At 34.4% G+C, this 24905-nt stretch overlaps 1 protein-coding gene across 1 annotated transcript in view; it reads right to left on the reverse strand.

The window, feature by feature from the left end:
• LOC110261960 overlaps positions 1–24905 on the reverse strand; it is a 92803-nt gene that overhangs the window by 15592 nt on the left and 52306 nt on the right. The window contains exons 7-8 of the mRNA XM_021100539.1: positions 8028–8083; positions 619–708 (exon numbers count right to left, since the gene is read on the reverse strand). Coding sequence (XP_020956198.1) covers positions 619–708; positions 8028–8083 — 146 coding nt within the window. The remainder of the gene's footprint in view (positions 1–618; positions 709–8027; positions 8084–24905) is intronic.

Below are 24905 nucleotides of genomic sequence, written 5' to 3' on the forward strand. Positions count from 1 at the left end.
ATTTTGATAGCTCCAATTTGGGAATAGTATTATTGAAGTACAGAAAGAAGAGAAAAATATGTAAAGATTGTGATCATGAAATATGGCCTTTCTTAATTTTTTTTTTTCCCAATGTCAAAAATGTGTCAAAGCTTTTATGGCAATCTACCTCTTTTTTTAATGTGATATTTAATACCAGTACTAACAGACTAATTGCTAAAGTCCACTTTGTGATTTTTTATATCTTTAAGCTTCATAGTTTTGGTCATACCCAGGAACATATATATCATCACGAAAAATAAATCATTTTTAAAATTCATAGTGTTTAATATTAAATAACCAGTGGTTGGTATACCTACTTTGAAAAAAATGTGAAGTTAAACACTCAAATTTGTACCACTTCTACATAATAGTAAGAAATGCTAACTATCTAAAAATAAAGCTTAACTGTTATATCTAGCATGGTCTAACAAGTTTCAAATTTATTACGTATACTCAATATCATCATTACTATCTAAAATATTACTATTTAGTATTTTATATTTTATGACATTAAGTCACTGGTTTACATTTTTTATGAACTTTCAACCATCTCATAATAATGTACCAGCTTTGAAAATTTGATGAAAATTTCCTTACCTCCCAGGGAAAAAAAAATGAGTCTTATCCAACTCTGTATTTCTGGTATCCAGTACAGTGCTTGAAACATAGCAAATGACTTGGAACTGTCTATTGAACATGAGAAGAAAATTCTCAATTAAGAGAAATCAGATTGTGTAACAAGGCTGAGTAGGCACCCACACTAAATACTGAACGAAAAATATTCATACAAACTGCAATAAACATATTTTCTAGACCCAGCTGACAATGACTTTAAATTTATTTTTTATGTAAGAATAAATGCAAGGTCGACAGTGGAGAATTTCATAAAACACTGTGATAGGCTTTTAGCTCTTTGCCTTTTTCTGAATTTCTGTCCAAGTGATTCACTCTAGGATGTTTGTGAGGATTCTACACCTTCTGGTGTCTCACTGAAGGGTACCTTCATGGAGAGTAACCCTTCTCTGGGTTGCCCTCTGCCTTTATAGTGAAAACTGCCTTATTTTATGTTGATTTTACCTAGGAATTTGAACTTTCTCAAGAAGGTTAATTTAATAAACTCATCTACGCTAAAAGTAATTGCAATCTTTTTCTTTCCCCAAGAACAGATGTTTTAACAGGTGCTTTCTACACTCAATAGCTTAATCCAAGAAGTATTTCCGATGGTGCTAATTTTCAGGATTCATGTTATAATAATGGGAATCTCCTAAAAAGGAAGAGCCCAAGTAATACATCATGGCTATCTTTAAACATAAAAACATCTTTGATAGAAGAAAATAAATACATTTGCTTTGAACTGCTATAAAGGTATAATTATTGGCTATATTACATGAAAAATGTCCTCAACAGTTTTCTTTCAATTAGAGCTTTCCACAAATGAGGTGATTGCTTTATCTGAAGTCTGTCTCTTCAATGTTACTTTCTTTCTCAAGATCTCATCCACTGCAGGTTTGATCCCTGCCTTACTCTTTGCTTTATTTTGTCTAACGCTACCCCTCAAACCAAAAGCCAAACAACCAACCAAAAATCCTGTAATCTTCCAAAAACAGTTTTCTTGTGTCTAAGCTGGATGAGGTCCCATTTCTCTTTGTTCTCATAATTTTGTAAAAATATATTTAAAATATCCTGGTGGAATTCCCATTGTGGCTCAGCAGGTTACCTACCTAGTGTCCATGTGGATTCAGGGTGGATCCCTGGCCTTGCTTAGTAGGGTAAGGATCTGGTGTTACCACGGGCTGTGGAGTAGGTTGCAGATGTGTCTCGGATCTGGTATTGCTGTGGCTGTGGCATAGGCTGGCACCTGCAGGTCCAATCAGACCCCTAGCCTCAGAACTTCCCTGTGCCACAGGTGCCACCTTAAATAAAAATAAATAAATAAAAAAATAAAAAGAATGTCCTGGTGTTATAATAGGCAATTATGTGTTGTTATAATGTGCTGTTACTTGGTAGTTCTTCCATCAGATAGGGAAGAGCATAAGGGCAAAATCTGGACATTCTAAGTGTCCATCACAGTAAGTGGCACTTCGTAAGAGTGTGATAAATGTTTGTCAAAAGGATTTTGTATCTATTTTCTCAACTTATTCAACTTACTGAGTTATAAAGAAAAATACCTCACTGCTAGATTGTTATCTGAGAGCCACAGAACTGTTATTTTTACTCTATTGTACCCTTTAATGTTAAAAGTTTAGTTCACTGGTGATACCGTGATAAGACTAATAAAAAAAAATGAATGTAATACAGGAGGCCAATCTTTTTCTCACCTCATGTGGATATCACAGGCTCTCTGTTGAATCCCCAAAAGATGTGCCAGACAGGTTGATCTTGTTATCAGCATCTCTGTCACGACCCTTAACAGTACACTTCAGAAGCTGCAGGTATCTTCATAGTTTACACCTCATTTTAGATTTTCACAGTGGAGACTGTGATGTGTCTGAATATTCTTTAGATATTTATAAATATACATCTGCCCAAAGTGTGATAAAATGTCTTGTGGCCCAAAATTTATTGTTCTTGTGAGCAGTTATAGAAAATCATAAGCAAAAATGTATTTATATATTTATTCTCTCATTTCCAAATCAAGAAATTTTAAACTTTTCTCTGTAAACCTCTTCTTATCGATACATCCAATAGAAAACTTTAGACCATAAATTCTGTATAAAATCTGAAGACAAAGGTTCAATCTCAAAGAATATACTTATTCTCAGAATCTTCCTGAACAAAATTAGGATTATAATCTTATCTATTAAGAAATAAATTAATGTAGTATCTGCATTTATTCAAAGAGAGATAAAATTATTTGTGATTCATCTGTTTAAGTTTCAAAATTCTTATTTTTATTCTTAAATCTCTATAACTTTTCTTTATATATCTGGAGCCAGTATAGTAAGGGCTTTGGGTACTTTCAGAATTATTTTTTATAATATCACATTTTATTTTCGCTCTATCAGGAAGAAAATAATTATTTCTGCTTTTCCTTTTCCAAATTTTTTTTGCTTAAATTAGCAAATCTAATGGCTAAAATTCAGGCTACTTAGTTTCTAAGTGTCAAATTTTTGTGACTTCTTTCATTTCTAAGGAGATACTAGGACTATCTGAATATCCTTTTAACACTGAAAATACTTCCAATTCAAATATAATAATAAAAAGGTAGGAAAGTTCTATAACAGTGGTTAGATTTTTTTTTTTTCTTTTTATGGCCACACCCATGGCATATGGAAAGTTCCTTAGGGGTCGAATCAGAGCTGCAAATGTAGCCTACACCACAGCCACAGCAACAGTACACAGCCACATCTGAGACCTATGCCAGATTCTTAACCCACTGAGTAAGGTCAGGGATTGGACCTTCATCCTCACAGAGACAATGTTGGGTCCTTAACCCGCTGAGCCACAACTGGAACTCCAATAATGGATAAAATTTTAAAAATGAATGTCCTTCTAACTTGATATAGAATATGAAAACTAGGCCATAAACAAAATAGACTGAAAATAATATAAAGATAAAAGAAACAATCCTTGAGTTAAGACATATTTTAATCTGCTTTAGACATTTATAAATTCACTTTAATTTTATAATTCCCCATATTTAGTAGAGTATATTAGTGATGAGCTATGTTTCTTTTATAGAATCACAGCAATTGATTCTACTGATACCTTTTCTGATAAAAAACACCATTATGCTAACATACGGGCTTTGGAAAGGTTAAAGTATAATCTTATTATCTGACTTTTAAAATGTTTGTTCCTTTATCTTTTAAATGATTTGATGTACAATTAAAATTAACCATTCCTGCATTCAAAACAGAATGGTAGCTTAGCCCAGTTTATTCAACCATTGGATGAATAAGGACAGTGGTACCCACCATATATTTGACACATGAGAAGAGTCCTATGGATAATAAACCAGGTAGGTTTTCTGCTGTTGCAGAGCTTAAAGTTTAATAAAAAGAAATAGGCAAAAATATTAACATGCACGTACACTAACATAAAACACTAATGTAGGCAACACAGTAAAATTAATTCCAACTTTTATAAGAGTTGTAAAAAGCTGGTTTGATACAGAACTGCGAATGCTAGGGCATCTGAGTTACTAAGTGAAGGGAATCTTCCTCCAGGAAAGTTAGAAGCTTAATTAATATCTCAATAGTGATTAGTGATTAGGGACAGCAACAAGTCATTGTGACAATTTCTATAAAAGTAATTTTTTTTTAAAAAAAGGAAACTAGTATGGAGAATAACATAAAATAAGTAATTATTTAGCAAATATCTTTTGGGTTAACTACAAATTAAAAATAATTAGAAAGGCAGAAGAACTATAAAATGTAAAAATAAAAATTAACTGTATAAAAGATACAGATTTCAATTTCAATTGGGATATTTTCAAAACTATGAGTGCTATTCCTGTAGAAATTTTTAATTTTAAATTCAATTTAATGAAAGTACATTGTTCTTTGCCCATTTTCAAATATATATTTTCCTTGAACACTAGTTACATGTTTTCCTTTTAGCTGAGTTACAGATGCAGCATATTGTATCAGGTGATCATATGAATATTTAATTTTGATCTCAAATGATTTCCTTCCCTAAGGTTTATCTTTCTACAAAAAAAGCATTAAATGCCCTCTTAACACAAGCTCAACTCTTTCTTCACTTCTATCTTCCAGTTTGCAAAACAGCAGTTGCCTCTTCTATTATTTACTGATGTACTGTCTACTGGTTTTTGTCAAAAATAAAATATATTTGGTTAGAAGAGAATTCAGAGTTTGGGAATTTTTGCCAAGATTCATTGAGAAAGACAAATACAAAGAAGGCCTCAGAGTTAATACAGGCACCAGGCTATGTAGCTGAGTTAGATATTATATTTTCCTTAGTTCATAAAGTAATTATGTTACTATGTAAAATATAATAATTTTAATTAATTACATAAACTCCTTTAATTAAATTTACATATGTACTTCTGTTATTTCAATATCCATTTTTATCATCAAATTGTTATATAGTCTTCCCTCCATATCCACAGATACAGAGAGCCATCAGTTTTGTTTCCCACTTATTATCTATGAAAAAAACAGAGTATGCAGAATCCTCTACAATTCTCTGAGAGTTTACCAATTAAATTACATTCATACTTGACAGTGTGCTTATATAGGAAGATAACAGTCTTGGTGCACAACAACTATTTAACAATAAAATGTTAATGGTACGCCCCTCTTAGATATGTGTCTAGACATAATGTTAATGAACTCCTATATAGTCACTATTCTATTGGTTCAGCCTTTTCATAGTGACAATAAAATCCAATTCTTGACAATTTGCACTTTAAATTTATTTTTTCTAAGTAACACTATCTTCACCCACTTCAGGTATATAACATATTTCTAATGTAAGTGATCTTCTAAGTTGTTTGTATGTCCTCGCTCAGGCTGCCATAGCAAAATACCATAGTCTGGGTGACTTAAACAATAGAAATTTATTTTCTGACAGTCCTAGAAAGCAGCTCTGCTCACTGCTCCATCACTGATACACACCACTTTCTCACAGCTCTGGAGGCTGGAAATCCTAAGAGCTCAAGGTCCCACAGCATGGTAGGGTTTTGGTGAGAAGCCTTTTCCTGGCTTGTTCTCACATGATAGATAATCTAGAATATATTATTTTTCCTCTGATCAACAGCCTTAATTCCATCTGTGATCTCAGTTCCTCCTGGCCATGTAACAGTAAGGACTGGAAAGTTTTTGGAGAATTAGGATATGTACATCTTTGTAGGGGTATGGGGCATTATTTTACCTACTTCATGTACACTCTACATGCAAGCCACTACGCTACATCATTTTAAGAATTAAAACTCATTAATTTATTAAATAATATTATGAAATAAAGTCATAAAATTAAAACTATGGATTTCATCTTCACAAGAACCTATACACTTGATACTATTATTTCCACTTGACAGATTACTTAAATGATCATAATAGTAATAATAACTGCCTCAAAATAGTCACATCTACCATTTAAGGATGCTGTCAGAATTAAACAAAATGACTTATGCAAATTTGTAAACAGTATTTAGCATGTATTTAATTATTTTAATTAAATGTTTTAATTATTATATAATACTCTCTTGATTTTTATCATTCTTATTCTATGCTCCTTAGAACACTTTTTTTTTTCAAATGGGAATACCCTACAGAAGTATACCACTGTGACATCTATTTAAATATAACAGATTAAACCATACATTTACAATCTCTCCCTCCTGAAAACACTCTAAAAGTAAAATGGATAAAAAGAGCATAAGCACATAAAATTTATAAGAATAAGGAAAACAGAGCATGACAGTGACATTTTTACAACTGGAAATCAAATAAGTCATAAGTGACTTGGAATAGCATAGAGAATTGAGACCATAAGCCTGCAATGGGGGATTTTCACATGTAAGATGGATCGCATCACAAAATCTTAGAAAGACAGAAATTGGAGGCACGGGACTTTTGACAAAGAATTTCTTCATTTCAATACATATTGGTACAAAAATGTAAGATTTTCATTTAAAAATATAAGGCATAACTTAGATCCTAGAACATTCCTTATCCACTCAGTTGACTCTACAGAAATGATGAACCAGGAAGAGTTGGGGCAGCAAGACAGTGGCCAGTGGGTATGCAACTGCCAGATCCTTTTCTTAGTTAGAGTTTTCATCCCAGAGACAGTGCTCTTTGCCTGGGCCCTTCTCTGGAGAATTTCCCTTGGTTTGCCCCCGAGATACCTGGGAGTTATGCTATCACGATCAAAAGGAAAAAAAAAAAAAAAAAAAGGCAAGCAGGCAAAGAATTACTGATACGTAGGTACAGAATCATCATCTTGCCAGATCTATGGCCCAGATCATGCCTATACCTCTCCTTTGGATTCATCCTAGGCTATAATTTATCTAAGATCACAGTTACACCTCTTCCTTACTTAGCTTCCCCACTCCATTCTAGGTTTCTGCTGAAGAGATCTTCCTTCATTAAATCCTCAGCATCTGCATCTCTGCCTTAGGATCTGTTCCTGAACTGCTTAACCCCAAATTATTAATGCCCAACATCATCTAAGCATGGAAAAAAAATTTCATAAACTTAAAACTGAGACCCTTTGCTCATCCTCCCACTCATCACTAATAACAAGTCTTATTATATTTCAGCACATAATTTAGGATACTAACAAATTTCTTTCTAGAGAAATATCAGTTCAAGAGAAAAGACCTATAGATAGCAAAAGTTTAGGCTATCAAAACAAAAGTGCAAAACTACATCATCTTAGAGTGAAATCTGCTGGTTAAAATATACTGCTCCGCCCATACACAGATTCCAATAAAATTTTTATTATTTCTCTTCTATTTGCCACCATGAATTACCAGATATTTGCAGAAATTCTCCTGCATTAAAATATATACATAATATATATTATATGTAAGTGTGCATATATATGTAGGATAGGAAATAAAATTTAAAAGAAACAAAAATGATACAAGGAGATATAGATCAATAAAAATATATTAAATATGGTAGATCCACTTTAGAAAATATTTTGGCAGTTCCTTAAAGAACTAAACCTACTCTTGGAGTTCCCTTGTGGCACAGCAGGTTAAGGCTCTGGCACTATCACTGCAGCAGCTCAGGTCACTACTGTGGCACAAGTTTGATTTCTGGCTTGGGAATTTCCATGTGCCATAGGCAAGGCCAAAAATAAATAAATAAAATAAATAAATAAACCTACGCTTACCATACAATCCAGCAATTGCCATTCCTTGGTATTTGCCCAAACTTGGAAGCAATCAAGATGTTCTTTAGTATGTGAATGAATGAACTGCCATAAATCTGGACAATGGAATATTATCCAGCACTAAAAGGAAATGAGCTATCAAGCCATGAAAAGAAAAACCTTAAATTCATATTGATAAGCAAAAAAAATCTAACCTGAAAGGCTGCACACTGCATGATTCCAACTACATGACATTCTGGAGAAGGTAAAACTGGAGACAATAAAAAGATCAGGAATTAGAAGTCGGGGAATGAATAGGCATAACAAAATTTTTAGAGCAGTGAAAATATTCTGTGTGATACCATAATGATTGGAAGATTTGGACACATCAGGATGCATTTTTTCTAAACCCACAGAATACTGTGAACTGTTTTTTGTTTTTTTGTTTGTCTTTTTAGGGCCGCATGCAAGGCATATGAAGGTTCCCAGGCTAGGGGCTGAATTGAAGCTTAGCCGCAGCAACGTCTGATCCGAGGAGCTTCTAGGACCTATACCACAGCTCACAGCAACACTGGATCCTTAACACACTGAGTGAGACCAGGGATTGAACCTGCATCCTCATGGATGCTAGTCAGATTTGTTCCCACTGAGCCACTGCAGGAACTCCTAAACTGTGGTCTAAACTAGTGAGGTGGGAGTTCCCGTCGTGGCGCAGTGGTTAAAATCCGACTAGGAACCATGAGGTTGCGGGTTCGATCCCTGCCCTTGCTCAGTGGGTTAACGATCCGGCGTTGCCGTGAGCTGTGGTGTAGGTTGCAGACGCGGCTCGGATCCTGCGTTGCTGTGGCTCTGGCGTAGGCCGGTGGCTACAGCTCCGATTCAACCCCTAGCGCGGGAACCTCCATATGCCGCAGGAGCGGCCCAAGAAATAGCAACAATAACAACAACAACAACAACAATGACAAAAAGACAAAAAAAATAAAAAAATAAAATAAACTAGTGAGGTGGTTGATAATTGGGTAGGCTGTGCAGTGAGTGGAAGAAGGGGGGGATGGAAAACTTTATATCTTAGAGTCAATTTTGCTTGAATCTAAAACTGCTCTCAGGGAGTTCCCTGCGTGGCGCAGCTGAAACAAATCCAACTAGGAACCATGAGGTTGCGGGTTCAATTCCGGGCCTTGCTCTGTGGGTTAAGGATCTGGTGAGCTGTGACGTAAGCTGCAGACTTGGCTTGGATCCTGAGTGGCTGTGGCTGTGGCGTAGGCCAGCGGCTACAGCACCAATTAGACCCCTAGCCTGGGAACCTCCATATGCTGCAGGGGAGGCCCCAAAGAGAAAAAAAAAAACAAAACTGCTCTTAAAATAAAGTCTCAATTAAAAATACACAGAGATAAAAAGACGATTTGCTTTCACAGGAAATGGAGCCTTTACAGTGGAAATTCCACAGTAAACCTGGTATCCAAAAAGGACATTTTAATTGAAGTTGTATTCCTTTAGGTAAAAGCAACTGATGTCATAAGATTCTAAATATGTAATGGTGGAAAGGTGATAGATGCTTATTCTTCACTTTAATGTTTTAAAAGGTGTCATCTGAGATATTTAGATTTATTTCCTGAATTAAATTAACGAACAGGGAAAATGTCGTGAAGAGTTAAATATTATGAAGTTAATCACAGAACTTCTATCACAAAAGGATTATCAGTAAATTCTCTATGAAGAGATAATATTTGAACAATGATAAAGTGAAGAATGCTTTAATAAAGATAAAAGTAAACATTAATTCTTTTGAATAAATTTTAAAATTAGTATATGGAGTTCCCGTCATGGCACAGTAGTTAATGAATCCGACTAGGAACCATGAGGTTGTGGGTTCGATCCTGGCCTTGCTCAGTGGGTTAAGGATCCAGTGTTGCTGTGAGCTGTGGTGTAGGTTGCAGACGTGACTCGGATCCCACGTTGCTGTGGCTCTGGCATAGGCTGGCAGCTACAGCTCTGATTAGACCCCTAGCCTGGGAATTTCCATATGCCACAGGAGCAGCCCTAGAAAAGGCAAAAAGACAAAATAAATAAATAAATAAATAATAAAATTAGTACATGTGTGTATGTGTTTATATATATACATATACACACAAACATCACACACATATATGCTTTTTAAAAAGATTAAATGATTAGCCCATATGATAAAGAAGGAAATAGCACATAAAGTAAATACTAAATTAAATATATAGATAAAGAGGAAATTAAACGAATCATCAGATCCTCCACAAAAATGAATTTTGAAATATGGAACAAATGGATGATTTTCTATGAAAATGTCATTTGTTGATTTGAAAATAATTGGAAAATTTACATAATTGTGATGTGCTTGGGCATAAAATTACAAAGAACTACCCATCAAAAATGTATCAGTTCAGTTCAATCAAATATTCAGGGGAAAAAAAGATTATTTCAATTTTATTAACAACACCCCACAGGAAAAAATAATTCCAATTCCACTGACAATATTCCAGAGGATATTAAAAGAAGGTATTTATGTTACAAGAAAACCTATGATTTACAAATCCAAATAAACAAAAATAAAATCAATTTTATGTTTGAAGATCCCTGCAAATATCCTAAATATTATACCAACAAATCAAATTCAGTATCGTATTAATAATTAATATTAAAATATATATTATGGCTTAGAGGATAAATTACTACCAGGAAATTTATTACGATTTATGTTATAAATATACTAAAGAAAAACACATCATTTCCATTGGAAATAAAAATCTTAATTGCAAAAAGAAAACTAAGAGCCATTTAAAAAAAAAATTTCTAAAGTTGCATAAGAATCAATTTATGGGTTTCACATAAATTTTAGTGTCAGGAAAATGTTTATTTTCAAAAACCATGTTGGCTTTGCCTTATCACATAATGAGATATACAAAACTTGTCATGGTTTCCTTATTTCCTTGGTTGTCAAGAGTCTAAATTTAGCTATCAATTGGATTAACTAATTAATTGTATGTCTCTGGAATATTTATTCCTCTTCCCCTTCAAAAGATTTCTGATTCTTATTTTTTAAATTATTCAAGGTTTATTGAGATCTATTTGACACATAATGTTATATAAATTTATGCTGCACAATGTGATTATTTGATACATGTTTATAATGCAAAGTGATCAAGGTCAATCAACAACCCCATCTTTGCATAGAATTACCTTTCTTGTATGGGTGGTGAGAACATTAAGAGCTATCCTTTTAGCGACTTTCAAGCATATGATGCAATAATGTTAATTACAGTCACCATGCTGTACACTAGATCTCCAGAACTTATCCATTTTATAACTAGAAGTTTGTACTCTTTGACCAATATTTTCTCCTCCCATCCCCCACTATCCACTCTACTCTCTGAGTTTAGTTTTTTTAGATTTCACATATACATGAGACCATACAGTATTTTTCTCTTTATTTCATTTAGCATAATGCCATCAAGGTTCATCCACGTTGTCACAAATGACAAAATTTCCTTATTTTTAAGGTTTAATACTATTCCATTTTGTGTGTGTGCATTACATATTCCTTATCCATTCATCCACTGATAGACCCAAGTTGTTTCCATGTTTTGGTTCTTGTTTATGCTACAATAAACATGGGATACAGTATATCTCTTTGAAAGAGTGATTTCATTTCCTTTGGATATTTACCAGGAAGTGGAATAGCTGGATTATATGGTTATTGATTTTCAATTTGTGAGGAAACTCCATACATTTTCGACAGTGCCTGTACCCATTTACATGCCCATCAGTAGAGCACAAAGACCACCATTTCTCCACATCCTTGCCAATGTCTGTAATCTATTGTCATATTGATGAAAGCTATTCTAATAGGTGTAAGGCACTATCTCATTGTGGTTTTGATTTGTAGTTTCCTGATGATTAGTACGTTTGAGCATGTTTTCAGGTACCTACAGAAGATTTCTGTGTCTTCTTCAGAAAAATATTTAAATCATTTGACCAAGTTTTAATCAGATTATTATTATCACTTGCTATTGAGTTGCATGAGTTCCTTATGTATTTTGGGTATTACCCTCTTATCATAAAGATAGTTTTCAATTTTTTTCCCATACCATGAGTTGCCTTTTAATTTTGTTGATTGCTCCTTTTACTGTACTAATTTGATGTAGTCCAGATGTCTTTCAAATGACAATTGAGTAAGAAAACTGTGATACATCTATAACCATGGAATACTACTTATCAGTCAACATAAATGAATTATTAATACATGAAGATTCCTCCAGAGAATTATTATGGTTTAAAAGCCAAACTCAAAATTTTACATGCTATACTACTCAAATTATAAGAAATTTTTGACATAACAAGACTTTAGAAATGAAGAACAGTTTAATGGTCTCTAGATATTGGACAGGAAGGAGATGGGAGGGAGCTGGGTATGGTTATATGTCAGCACAGTAAGGATCCATGTTGGATGGAACTGTTCAGTTTTTGGACTATGGTAGTGGTGAAACACTAATACACATAAGGTAAAATAATACACCACTAAATACAAGTACAATAATAGATACAAATGAGTACCATAAAGTTGGGAAATATGAATAATATAAATGGTGAAAGTCAGGATTATAGTTGTGATAATATTCTACAATTCTACAAAAATATTACTATTGTGGAAATTGGTAGAATATATGTGGACTCTCTTTGTGTTATGTCTTATAAGTATATGTGAATCTACAATTATCTGATACCTTCTTTAAAAATTATTAAATGGCTAAATGAAGCATATTTTGTTAGCATGTCAGAGAGTAATATAATTTCATACATACTACTAATTTATAAAACATATAATTTGTGACAACATTATTTCACCTTGAAGGCATTTGGCTAAATGAAATAAAGACAAAGACAAATACTGTATGTTCTCACATATATGTACCATGTCTTCTTTATCCATTCCCAGCTCAATGGATATTTAGGTTGCTTCCATGTCTTGGCTATTGCAAATCATTCTGCCATGAACACTGATGTACATGTATCTTTTCAAATCATGGTTTTCTCCAGATAGATGACTAGGAGTGGGATTGCTGATCATATGGAAACTCTATTTTTAGTATTTTAAAGAACTTCTATTCTGTTCTTCACAGTGGCCACACCATTTACATTCCCACTAACAGTGTACAATGGTTTCCTTTTTTCCACACCCTCTCTAGCATTTGTTATTTGTGCACTTTCTGATGACAGAAATTAATCTATGAAAAGGAGGAAAAATATACAATGGAGAAAAGATAGTCTCTTCAATAAGTGGTGCTAAGAAAACTGGAGAGTTACATATAAAAGAATGAAATTAGAACATTCTCTAGGATTATATAACAAAAATAAATTTAAAATGTTTGAAAGACCTAAACATAAGGCCAGATACTATAAAACTCCTTGATAAAAATATAGGCAGAACATGCTTTGACATAAATCACAGAAATAGCTTTTTGGATCCATTTCCTATACTAATGGAAATAAAAACAAAAATAAACAAATGAGACCTAATTAAACTTAGAAGTTTTTGGACATCAAAGGAAACCATGCAAAAAACAAAAAGACAACCTAAGGTATGGGAGAAAATATCTGCAGATGATGCAACCAACAAGTGACTAATATCCAAAATATGCAAATAGCTCTCACAGTTCCATATCAAAAAACAAACAAACAACACAATCAAAAAATGGGGAAATGATCTAAAAAGACATTTCTCCAAAGAGGACAAATAGATGGCCAAAAGGCACATGAAAAGATGCTCAGCATTATTATTTATTAGAGAAATGCAAATCAAAACTACAATGAAGTGCTCCATTCACACCTGTCATAATGGCCATTGTCATAAAGCCTACCAATAACAAATGCTGGAGAGGGTGTGGATAAATGAAAACTATTATACATTGTTGTAGGAATGAAAATGGTACAGCCACTGTAAAGAACAGTATGGAAGTTTCTTAAAAAACTAAAAATGGAGTTGCCATATGATCCAGCAAACCCACTCCTGGGCATCTATCAGGAGAAAACCATGATTTCAAAAAGATACATGCACCTCAATATTCATAGCAGCACAATTTACAATAGCCAAGACAAGGAGGCAACCTAAATATTCACTGAGAGGGGAATGAATAAAGAAGACATATTACTCAACCATACAAAAGAACCAAATGATGCCACTTGCAGCAACATGAATGGACTCAGAGATTATCATATTAAGGGAAGCCAGCCAGACAGAGAAAGACAACTATCATATAATATCACTTATATTTAGAATCTAAATAAAATTAAAAAAAAAACAAAGATCCAAAGGATTTATGGTATGAAACAGAAATAGATCCATAGACAGAAAACAAACACGTTTACCAAAGGGAAAAGGGGAAGAGGTATAAATCAGGAGTTTGGGATTAACATATGCTCACTACTGCATACAAAATGGATAACCGACAAGGATCTACCATATAGCACTAGGAACTATACGCAATATCTTTTAAAAACACATACTGAAAATTAAGCTGAAAAATACTCTGAATCATTGTGCTCTACACCCAAATCTAACACAGCATTGTAAATCAAATACAGGTCAATTAAAAAAAAAAAAGAAAAGAAATTACCATCACTGACATTTACTGAGATTATAAGCTAGATCTACAAAAAAAAAAAAAAATTATTTGTCTATTTCCTTGTTTGTTTTTGGTTTTTATAAAATTTTTTCCTACTAGAATTTTCTGTTTGAAAAGTTAATCTTGTTGAGATATAGTATAAGACAAGATGTCCTTAAATGCCTAACTACATAGAAGCATCTCTGAGTACTGTTTCTTCATCTGTTCTATCAAGGAAAAGCATTTTTTTATCAAATAGTATGTCCATAAAAGTGCTGTCTAAATTGCATCATTGGATGTTCATTTGCTGCTAATCTGTTTTTAGTTGTTAAACAAATTTAGAAAGTTTTCAATTTTTCAAATACAAAACCACTAAACTGCAATAAAATTCTATCTCCCTGAATATATTAAAGTCTTTATTGTCACTTACAGAGTATGTTCTCTGTTAGCTTTCTTGGTCCTTACTTCTTCAATAGAGTTTTATTTTGTCTATTTTTTTCCTTTAGTGAGTCTCACTGAATACTATACCCACCATCCTGCTCAAAAGAAACAAGCTTCCTATTCATTTCTGAGCATAAAGGGAAAGTATAAAAAAGTGGGTAAATGAAAGCTAATTCCCATGGAATGTACTGAGGCTGATCTACATCTGAGTCAGGCAAGTGTTTTCTGGTGGAAGGTCAATGATAAGAAAATTGAAATAGTCCCTATGATTGGTACACATTCAGCAAGTCTGACATTTACGTTATAGTTTAGTGATTTATGTTATTTGGCCATGGTAGGAATAACTCCCACCCCAATTCCAGCATGGCTTCAGGGCCCTTTGCATGAGGGGTACACCACTGTGACACCCCTAAGAATGCTCGGCCTTAGCAACTGTTCAAATTCAAATCTTGGTATGAGAAGGAAGGGAAGAGGTGAGTGCAGAGAGAAAGAGAGAGACACTCTTTTTTCTGCCTAAGGCAGGTCCCATCCACAGCCTATTGTCTGAGGATGAGCCGCTATCTGTTGTGGATTCTAGGCTTCACTTTAGCCTGAACTTCAACTCCATCCCTGCATGGCTATGGCCTTATTCCTCTGGACTCTTTTATAAACTACTACTTTGAACTTGCTCTAATACTTTAAAGTCTGAATCATTTTCCCTAGGCTATTTATACAGCTCAAATGAATTAGGCCACCTCTTGAGTGAGAACTTTTTAAAAACTAAAAGATCTCAAATAATTGGATTTTTAAAATGAAAAATTTGGAGTTTCCGTCATGGCTCAGTGGTTAATGAACCTGACTAGGAACCATGAGGTTGTGGGTTTGATCCTAGGCCTCGCTCAGTGGGTTAAGGATCCAGCGTGGCCGTGAGCTGTGATGTAGGTTGCAGACGCGGCTCGGATCCTGTGTTGCCATGCCTCTGGTGTAGGCCGGTGGCTACAGCTCCGATTAGACCCCTAGCTTGGGAATCTCCATATGCTGCAGGTACAGCCCTAGAAAAGACAATCAATAAAATAAAATAAAATAAAAAATTTGAAGTGGCACTTGTCACCTGGCTCACAATTCACTGACAACAACTTGAAATGAAAACAAAATATCTATATTGTCTTAGCTCAAAATCTTTACTTATGCCACTCAACTTGACCTGTAAAACTGATATGAACTTGGAAGTCATAGAAATTTATGATCCGTACCCAAATGATGTAGCAGAAACAATAATAGACTATAAAGTTGAAATTTTAGACTCTTTCTCATGACATGATCCATAAAAGCAACTTCTGCAGTACACAGTAGAAATTCAGATCAGTCTTCATAATTTATTAGATCCATTCATTGGCTTCCACCATGCTTAAGAGTTCAACTCTCTTCTCTTTAAACATCAGAACTAGTTAACTAGAGCTTTCACACTTTTTTTAATTGTTGACCTTATTTGGATTTATATCCCTAATCCTAGCCCTATATCCTTTTTCTCTTTGGTTTGCTCTATGAGCTAAACTTACCTCCATGACAAATTTTATGTGCATTCTCCTTTGTCCCCAGATGTCATACACTCTGAGTTTTTTGGTCAATCCTTTTCACTTTGACTGGAATTGACCATAGTGGTCAAAGATGGTCCTTTTCTGAATTGTATCAAGTAAAACAACTCCCAAAAGTCCTACTCGGAGACTCCTACTTGGAGACTCACAAGTCAAAAGTTTGTTCCGAAATTTTCCCACTTTGATCCAAGTATTTTTCCCAAGATTAAACATTTCTATCTATATCCACACTAAAAACAGAACCCTTGCAAAGTGTATTCAGCTTTTTCTTGCCCGCGTGAACAATCTTATTAGATTTGATATTCAGAAAGTTGGTAATACAAGCTAATTCTAATTAATAAGAAGTTTTTTTAAATTTAAATATTTTAAAGTTATTAATTACCTTGTTTGACAGCTTAAACACAATCACATATTCTTTGTCAAACAATTCATATATTTGTTAAGCTTTATCAATAGGTATCAATGATATGATACTAGCACGTCTTTCAAAATTATTCATATTTTTGGTTTTATCTTTTTTTTTTTTTTTTTTTTGCTTTTTTAGGGCTGCACCTGTGGCATATGGAAGTTCCCAGGCTAGGGGTCAAATTGGAGGTGTTGCTGCTAGCCTACACCACAGTCATAGCAACACGAGACCCAAGCCATGTCTGCAACTTAAACCACAGCTCACAGCAAGGCCAGATCCCCAACCTACTGAGCGAGGCCAGGGATTGAACCCACATCCTCATGGACACCAGTCAGATTCGTTCTTGCTGCACCACAATGGGAACTCCTCAAAATGTATTCTTTAGCGTTTACATATTTGTGAAATTTGTTAATTGAGAAGATGCGCCTTCTTGCTGGGGATTGCTCAATTCAAGAAAGATAAGAGAGGAAGAATTGAGTGAGACTTGCTCACCTCACAGAATTTTTGAAAAAGTATTAGTGAACAGAAACTATGTCTTTAAGGATTTTTAGTCATGTAAGTACCCAAGGATATATTCTGTGGGCATGTAGGAACAATGGGAATATTGACAGTTTGTCCCATTTCATCGCTTTTCTATGAAAAGAAATACACCTTTCACTTATTTTCTGTTTACTGACATTTACACTTGGCTGAAAACACTGCCTTACAGACATAGACACACCACTCACCAATAGAGACTATTTTAAATTTGACTTTTTTCTTTTTAATGTCTGCTATTTTGAAAATTCTCATAACCACTAGAAAATAGTGATCTTTTTCCAAATCAAATGGACCTATTTTTCCACTGTTGGATTTCTATATCACTTTTGCTTGACTGGTTGTGCTTTTGTTAAATAGGACACAGGATCTCTTGGATAATGAGTAAGCCACCATCAGAAAAAAATCTAATGCAATTCAAAAATTCTATTCCAGGCTACGGAGTTACTTGCTGATTTCTTGAGAAACTGTAGCCCCCTTAATAGTGAGAAAAGAAAAAAAAATGACCACAAAGTGAATGAAATAGGTATAGGCTGATTTACTTTGGTTTTTAAAACAAGAATATAATTTAAAATGTGTGTTTATGTACTTTTTTGGTCAAAGTAAGAATAGATTTGTGTCCTTTCTCAGAGATCAGTAATAGTGCTGCAGAGATTCCATTATTTAATTTTATCTGAGGAATTTGGGTGTTTTCCGAATAGTAATTTTTTCACTTGTCGAGAAGAAACAATAGATTTTTGAAAAATAAAGACATGCCAGTTCAAGTATCAGTGTTTTCATGGTAGGTCAAAGTATTAAAGCAAACCAATAAAGGGAGTCACTTTAAGATTAATTCTACTTGGAAGAACGTAAGTCACCTCAGAGATGGATGCAGAGAAAGAAGCCAGTCTCCTTACTGAAGACAGACCTCAACTGTGAGTGTTAAGGGTCCTGTAATGATTCAACTGTCCTGGGTATATCTAAATAGAGTATTCATCCTATCTCCATCCTAAAGGAACTTAATCCCAATCAAAGTTCTGTGATGATACCACCAGGCACTTCTTGTATTCCTAGTTTATTTACTCAGATTCACTTTTGTAGTAACATAAAATATAATTCATAGATGTAAAACTATTTACTAAACCAACTGAGTGGCTGCTTCTCTTGCTATGGTTATAGCAATTACCTAAAACAGTGCATCATAAAGAAAATAAGATATTTTTGAAGATGCTGAAAAAAAATCACTAACCTATTTTTTTATCTTAAAAAAGAATCTAGTAAGAAAATAGATGTGAGCTTCCCCTCCAGGGAAGGTTGTTGCTGTTTGCCTGTACTGGGTTGGTAATTGAGGGGGGTGTTACACTGTACATAGGGAGAAAGCATACTTTTCAATAATTTATATAAATAAAATCCACCAATAAGGACTTTAATTAAACTCATATTCAGCTGAATAACAGTAGTAATGTAGTGAACTCAACCTTTTCTAAACTCTTGTCAGTTCAATGAGGTGTTAATATTATGATCAATGGGAGCATGGCCACATTAGATACAGGAAACTTTTTCCTTAAGTTCCGCTTTTTAAAATAGTAACATTCAGTGAAGCGTTTACATGTAAAGCCTTTCAACATCAAATTTTAATTTAATGAAATCAGCAATTTTCTTCATTCACAGGATGCAGCATAATTGCCTTTTGGGAAGAAGGTGAGCAGACAGTTCTAATATCAAATTCCTTTTTCTCCCTTGTATCAGGCTTTTTAAAATTTTACTTTTCACTTCAAATCTAACCTGAGATAACTTAGCTCCAAGTGATTTCAAAATTGTTGAAAATAAATATAATATTCCTGACTAAATTTTTGTTTTCTGTAACAATTTATCAAAAAGAAACATTAAATGATAAAAACGATAAAACAAAATCATGATTGGTAGGGTCAGTATAATTTTCTAAATACCTACATTAAGCATCACTAATAACTCAAACTAAGAATAATTTGCTTATTAAAATATAACATTTTCATGGAAATGAAACATGAGGCTAGTACTTAAAAACTTTCAGATTCAGTAAAGTGTTCAAGCATTTCATGCACAAATGGACAGCAACACTAGTTGCTAATTATCGAAATGCTTTTTAAAATGTAGATTCCAGATCAACACGTCCAAAATCAAAACTTATCATCTTTTTTGTCAACTTACCCTCCTGTATTTCTATTTTGAATAAAGCATTTTTTTCATTAACCTACAATTACTGAGGACACCCAAACAACCCTCCCTTTTACAGAATCTCATGCGTTATTAAATCCTATATGATTTCACTATGTTAGCATCTCTAAATTTCAACCCCTTTGAACAACCAGTGACTTAAGTCAGATTTTCATCATCTCCCACCTGAACCATAGAAAGCACAACTCTTGTCCTTATCCATGGTCTTATAATCTATATTATCTCTTCTTCAACAAAGACTGAGCCCAAATAGAAATATGACCATGTTACTCTCATCTGGTTTTTAATGTTCTCAATGGGATCACTGCTTGAGGGATTATTAGAATGTCATTAAGATGTATCCCCAAATTTTTCCTTTGCCTAATATGCCTTTGTTATATAAACAGAGTCTACATTTCAATCAATACCCAAACTATGCAGTTCTTTAGCTGTCTAATCCATTTCTAGTTTGACACATGGTGTTCTGCCTCCTGAAATACTCTTCTTTCCTCACCAGACTCCCAATCTCACTCTGCTCCCAACTGGGGGAAAAAACAAACAAACAAACAAGCAAAAAAACTACTCCTATTATATGTTCAATACAAGCACCTCTTCTTTGAAAATATACCTTAGGCATTCAAGTTGATGAGTGGCAGGTTGGATAAAAAGCAAAAACCTTCAATCTGCTGCCTACGAGAAACTCACCTTAGGGCAAAGGACACATATAAATTGAAAGTGAGGGGATGGGAAAAGATATTTCATGCCAATAAACAAGACAGGAAGGCAGGAGTTGCAATACTCATATCATACAAAATAGACTTTAAAATGAAGGCCATAAAGAAAGACAAAGGAGGACACTATTTAATGGTTAAAGGATCCATTCAAAAGAGGATTATTACAATCGTCAATATATATGCCCCTAATATAGTAGCACCCAGATATCTACAACAAATATTAATTGACATAAAAGGAGAAAGTGATAGGAATACAATCATAGTAGGAGACTTGAACACCCCACTCACAGCAATGGATAGATCTGTTAGACAGAAAATCAATAAGGCAACAGAGATCCAAAATGCCACAATAGAAAAGTTAGACTTAATTGACATTTTCAGGACATTACATCCAAAAAAAATCAGACTATACATTCTTCTCAAGTGCACATGGAGCATTCTTAAGAACTGATCACATACTGGGGCACAAAGCTATGCTCAACAAATTTAAGAATAGAGAAATTATTTCAAGTATCTTCTCTGATCACAACAGCATGAAACTAGAAATCAACCACAGGAAAAGAAATGAGAAAAAACTAACTATATGGAGACTAAACAACATGCTACTAAAAAACCAATAGGCCAATGAGGAAATCAAGAAGGAAATTAAAAAATACTGAGAGACAAAAAATAATGAAGACACAACCATTCAAAATTTATGGAATGCCACAAAAACAGTGTCAGAGGGAAATACATAGCAATACAGGCCTTCCTCATAAAAGAAGAAAAATCTCAAATCAACAACTTAACTCACCACCTAAATGAATTAGAAAAAGAAGAATAGGAGTTCCTTACATAGTGCAGTGGTTAATGAACCCAACTAGGAACCACGAGATTGTGGGTTCGATTCCTGGTCTCGCTCAATGGGTTAAGGATCTGGCGTTGCCATGAGTTGTGGTGTAGGTTGCATATGTGGCTTGGATCCTGTGTTGCTGTAGGCTGGCAGCTACAGCTCTGATTAGACCCCTAGCCTGGGAACCTCCATGTGCCTTGATTGTGGCCCTAAAAGGACAAAAGACAAAAAAAAAAAAAAAAAGAAAGAAAAGAAGAACAAAAAAAACTAAAATCAGCAGAATCATAAAGATCAGAGAGGAAATCAATAAAAAAGATATTCAAAAAACAATAGAAAAAAATCAATTGAACCAAGAGCTGGTTCTTTGATAAGGTAAACAAAATTGACAAACCCCTGGCTAGACTCACCAAGAAGAGGAGAGAAAAAAACCTAAATAAACAAAATAAGAAATGAAAAAGAAGTCATCACAACAGATAATACAGAAATACAAAAAGCCATGAGAGAATACTATGAACAATTTTATGCCAACAAATTTGACAACCTAGAAGAAATGGACAACTTTCTAGAGACTTACAGCCTTCCAAAACTGAATCAAGAAGAAATAGTTCAACTGAACAGAATGATCACTAGAAATGAAATTGAACATGTCATAAAAACACTCCCTACAAATAAAAGTCCAGGACCAGATGGCTTCACAGGTGAACTCTACAAAACATACAAAGATGAACTTATACCCATCCTCCTTAAACTTTTTCAAAAGGTTGAAGAAGAAGGAACACTCCCAAAGACATTCTATGATGCCACCATCACCCTAATTCCAAAACCAGACAATGATACAACCAAAAAAGAAAACTATAATCCAGTGTTTTTGATGAATGTAGACACAAAAATTCTCAACAAAATTTTAGCCAACCAAATCCAACAACACATAAAAAATATCATACACCACAACCAGGTGGGATTCATCCCAGGTTCACAAGGATGGCTCAACATATACAAATCAATCAATGTCATACAGAACATTAACAAGAGAAAAGTAAAAAAACCACATGATCATCTCCATAGATGCAGAAAAAGCATTTAACAAACTCTAACATCCATTCAGGAGCAAATGTGGTTCCAAAGTGGGTATAAAGGGAACATACCTTAAACATAATAAAAGCCACTTATGACAAACCCACAGCAAATATAATCACATTGGAGAAAAGCTGAAAGCCTTCCCACTAAAATCTGGAACAAGACAAGGGTGCCCACTATCACCCCTGTTATTCAGCATAGTATTGGAAGTCCTAGCCACAGCAATCAAAGAAACAAAAGAAATAAAAGGCATCCAAATAGGAAGAGAAGAGGTAAAACTGTCACTGTATGCAGATGACATGATAATACATATACAAAACCCTAAGGACTCACCACAAAAACTACTTGAACTGATCAACAAATTCATCAAAGTAGCAGCATATAAGATTAACATTCAGAAATCAGTTGCATTTCTGTATACTACCGATGAAATATTAGAAAAGGAATACAAAAATACAATAGCTTTCAAAACTGCACCCCAAAAAATCAAATACCTGGGAATACACCTGACCAAGAAGGTAAAGGACCTATATGCTACAAACTACAAAACATTAATCAAGGAAAGTAAAGAAGATGCGAAGAAATGGAAAGATATTCCATGCTCCTGGCTTGGAAAAATTAATATTGTAAAAATGGCCACACTACCCAAAGCAATCTATAGATACAAAGCAATCCCTATCACATTACCCATGACGTTTTTCACAGCACTACAACAAACAATCCAAAAATTTATATGGAATCACAAAAGACCCAGAATTTCCAAAGGAATCCTGAAGAACAAAAAACAAGCAGGAGGCATAACTCTTCCAAGACATCAGGCAATACTATAAAGCTACAGTCATCAAGACAGTGTGGTACTGGTACCAAAACAGACAGACAGACCAATGGAATAGAATAGAGAACCCAGAAATAAACCCAGACACTTATGGTCAATTAATCTCTGACAAAGGAGGCAAGCTCATAAAATGTGGAAAATTCAGTCTATTCAGCAAGTATTGCTGGGAATCCTGGGCAGCTGCATGCAAATCAATGAAACTAGAACACATCCTCAAACCATGCACAAAAACAAACTCAAAATGGCTTAAGGACTTAAATCAAACTCCTGGAAGAGAACATAGGCAAAACATTCTCTGACATCAACCTTACAAATATTTTCTCAGGTCAGTCTCCCAAAGCAACAGAAATAAAAGCAAAAATAAATCAATGGTACCTCATCAGACTGACAAGATTTTGCACAGCAAAGGAAACCTAAAAAGAAAACAAAAAGACAACTTACAGAATGGGAGAAAATTGTGTCAAATGATGCAACTGATAAGAGTCTAAACTTTAGAATATACAAGCAACTTACACAACTCAATAGCAAAAAAGCCAACAACCAATGGAAAAATGGGCAAAAGACCTGAACAGACATTTCTCCAAGGAAGATATACAGATGGCCAACAAGCACATGAAACAATTCTCAACATCACTGATTCTTAGAGAAATGCAAATCAAAACTACCATGAGATACCACCTCACACCAGTCAGAATGGCCATCATTAATAAGTCCACAAATAAAACATGCTGCAGGGGTGTGGAGAAAAGGGAACCCTCCTGCACTGTTGGTGGGAGTATAAGCTGGTACAGCCACTATGGAGAACAGTATGGAGGTACCTTAGAAATCTATACATAGAACTACCATGTGACCCAGCAATCCCACTCTTTGGCATATATCCAGACAAAACGTTCCTTGAAAAAGACATACGTACCTGCATATTCATTGCAGCACTATTCACAACAGCAAGACATGGAAACATCACAAATGTCCATTGACAGATTACTGGATTACGAAGATGTGGTATATATACATAATGGAATACTACTCAGCCATAAAACAAAACAAAATAATGCCATTTGCAGCAACACGGATGGAACTAGAGACTCTCATCCTGAGTGAAGTAAGTCAGAAAGAGAAAGACAAATACCGTATGATATCACTTATGTGTGGAACCTAATATAGGGCACAAATGAACCTTTCCAAAGAAAAGAAAATCACAGACTTGCAGAATAGACTTGTGGTTGCCACGGGGGTGGCAGAGGGAGTGGGATGGATGGGATGCTTGGGGCTAATAGATGCAAATTATTGCCTTTGGAATGGATTAGCCATAAGATCTGCTGTGTAGCACTGGGAACTATGTTGGTCGCTTGTGATGGAGCATGATAATGTGAGAAAAAAGAATATATACGTGTATGTGTAACTGGGTTACCATGCTGTACAGTGGAAAACTGACAGAACACTGTAAACCAGTTATAATGGAAAAAAAATCATTACATATAAAAAACTTGGGGGTCAACATTCTATTTTGAAAATACTGACAAAATTCACTCACGCCATTTTATTCCAGTGGTTTATGTACATCACTGTCCTCATCTCTTGACTCTGTGCCCTTGAGTGCAAACATCATTCCATATTTATCTTTTTACCCCTAGCACTTCCCACAGTGTCTGACACATATTATGACTTAATAAATGTCTGCTGAATTTAATTGGAATAATGCAAATCAAAGACAATGTACTTACCTGAAGATCTATCACTTAAAATTTTGTTAGGCTATGAATCATTTAAGGAAAAATACAAACTGAGATCTGTTAATATAACTAGTACTGTAGACTAAAAGAGGTTATGAAGATTGTGAGGTGAGTACT

This window comes from Sus scrofa, chromosome 8 (assembly GCF_000003025.6).
Source record: "Sus scrofa isolate TJ Tabasco breed Duroc chromosome 8, Sscrofa11.1, whole genome shotgun sequence".
Classification (NCBI taxonomy): Eukaryota; Metazoa; Chordata; class Mammalia; order Artiodactyla; family Suidae; genus Sus; species Sus scrofa.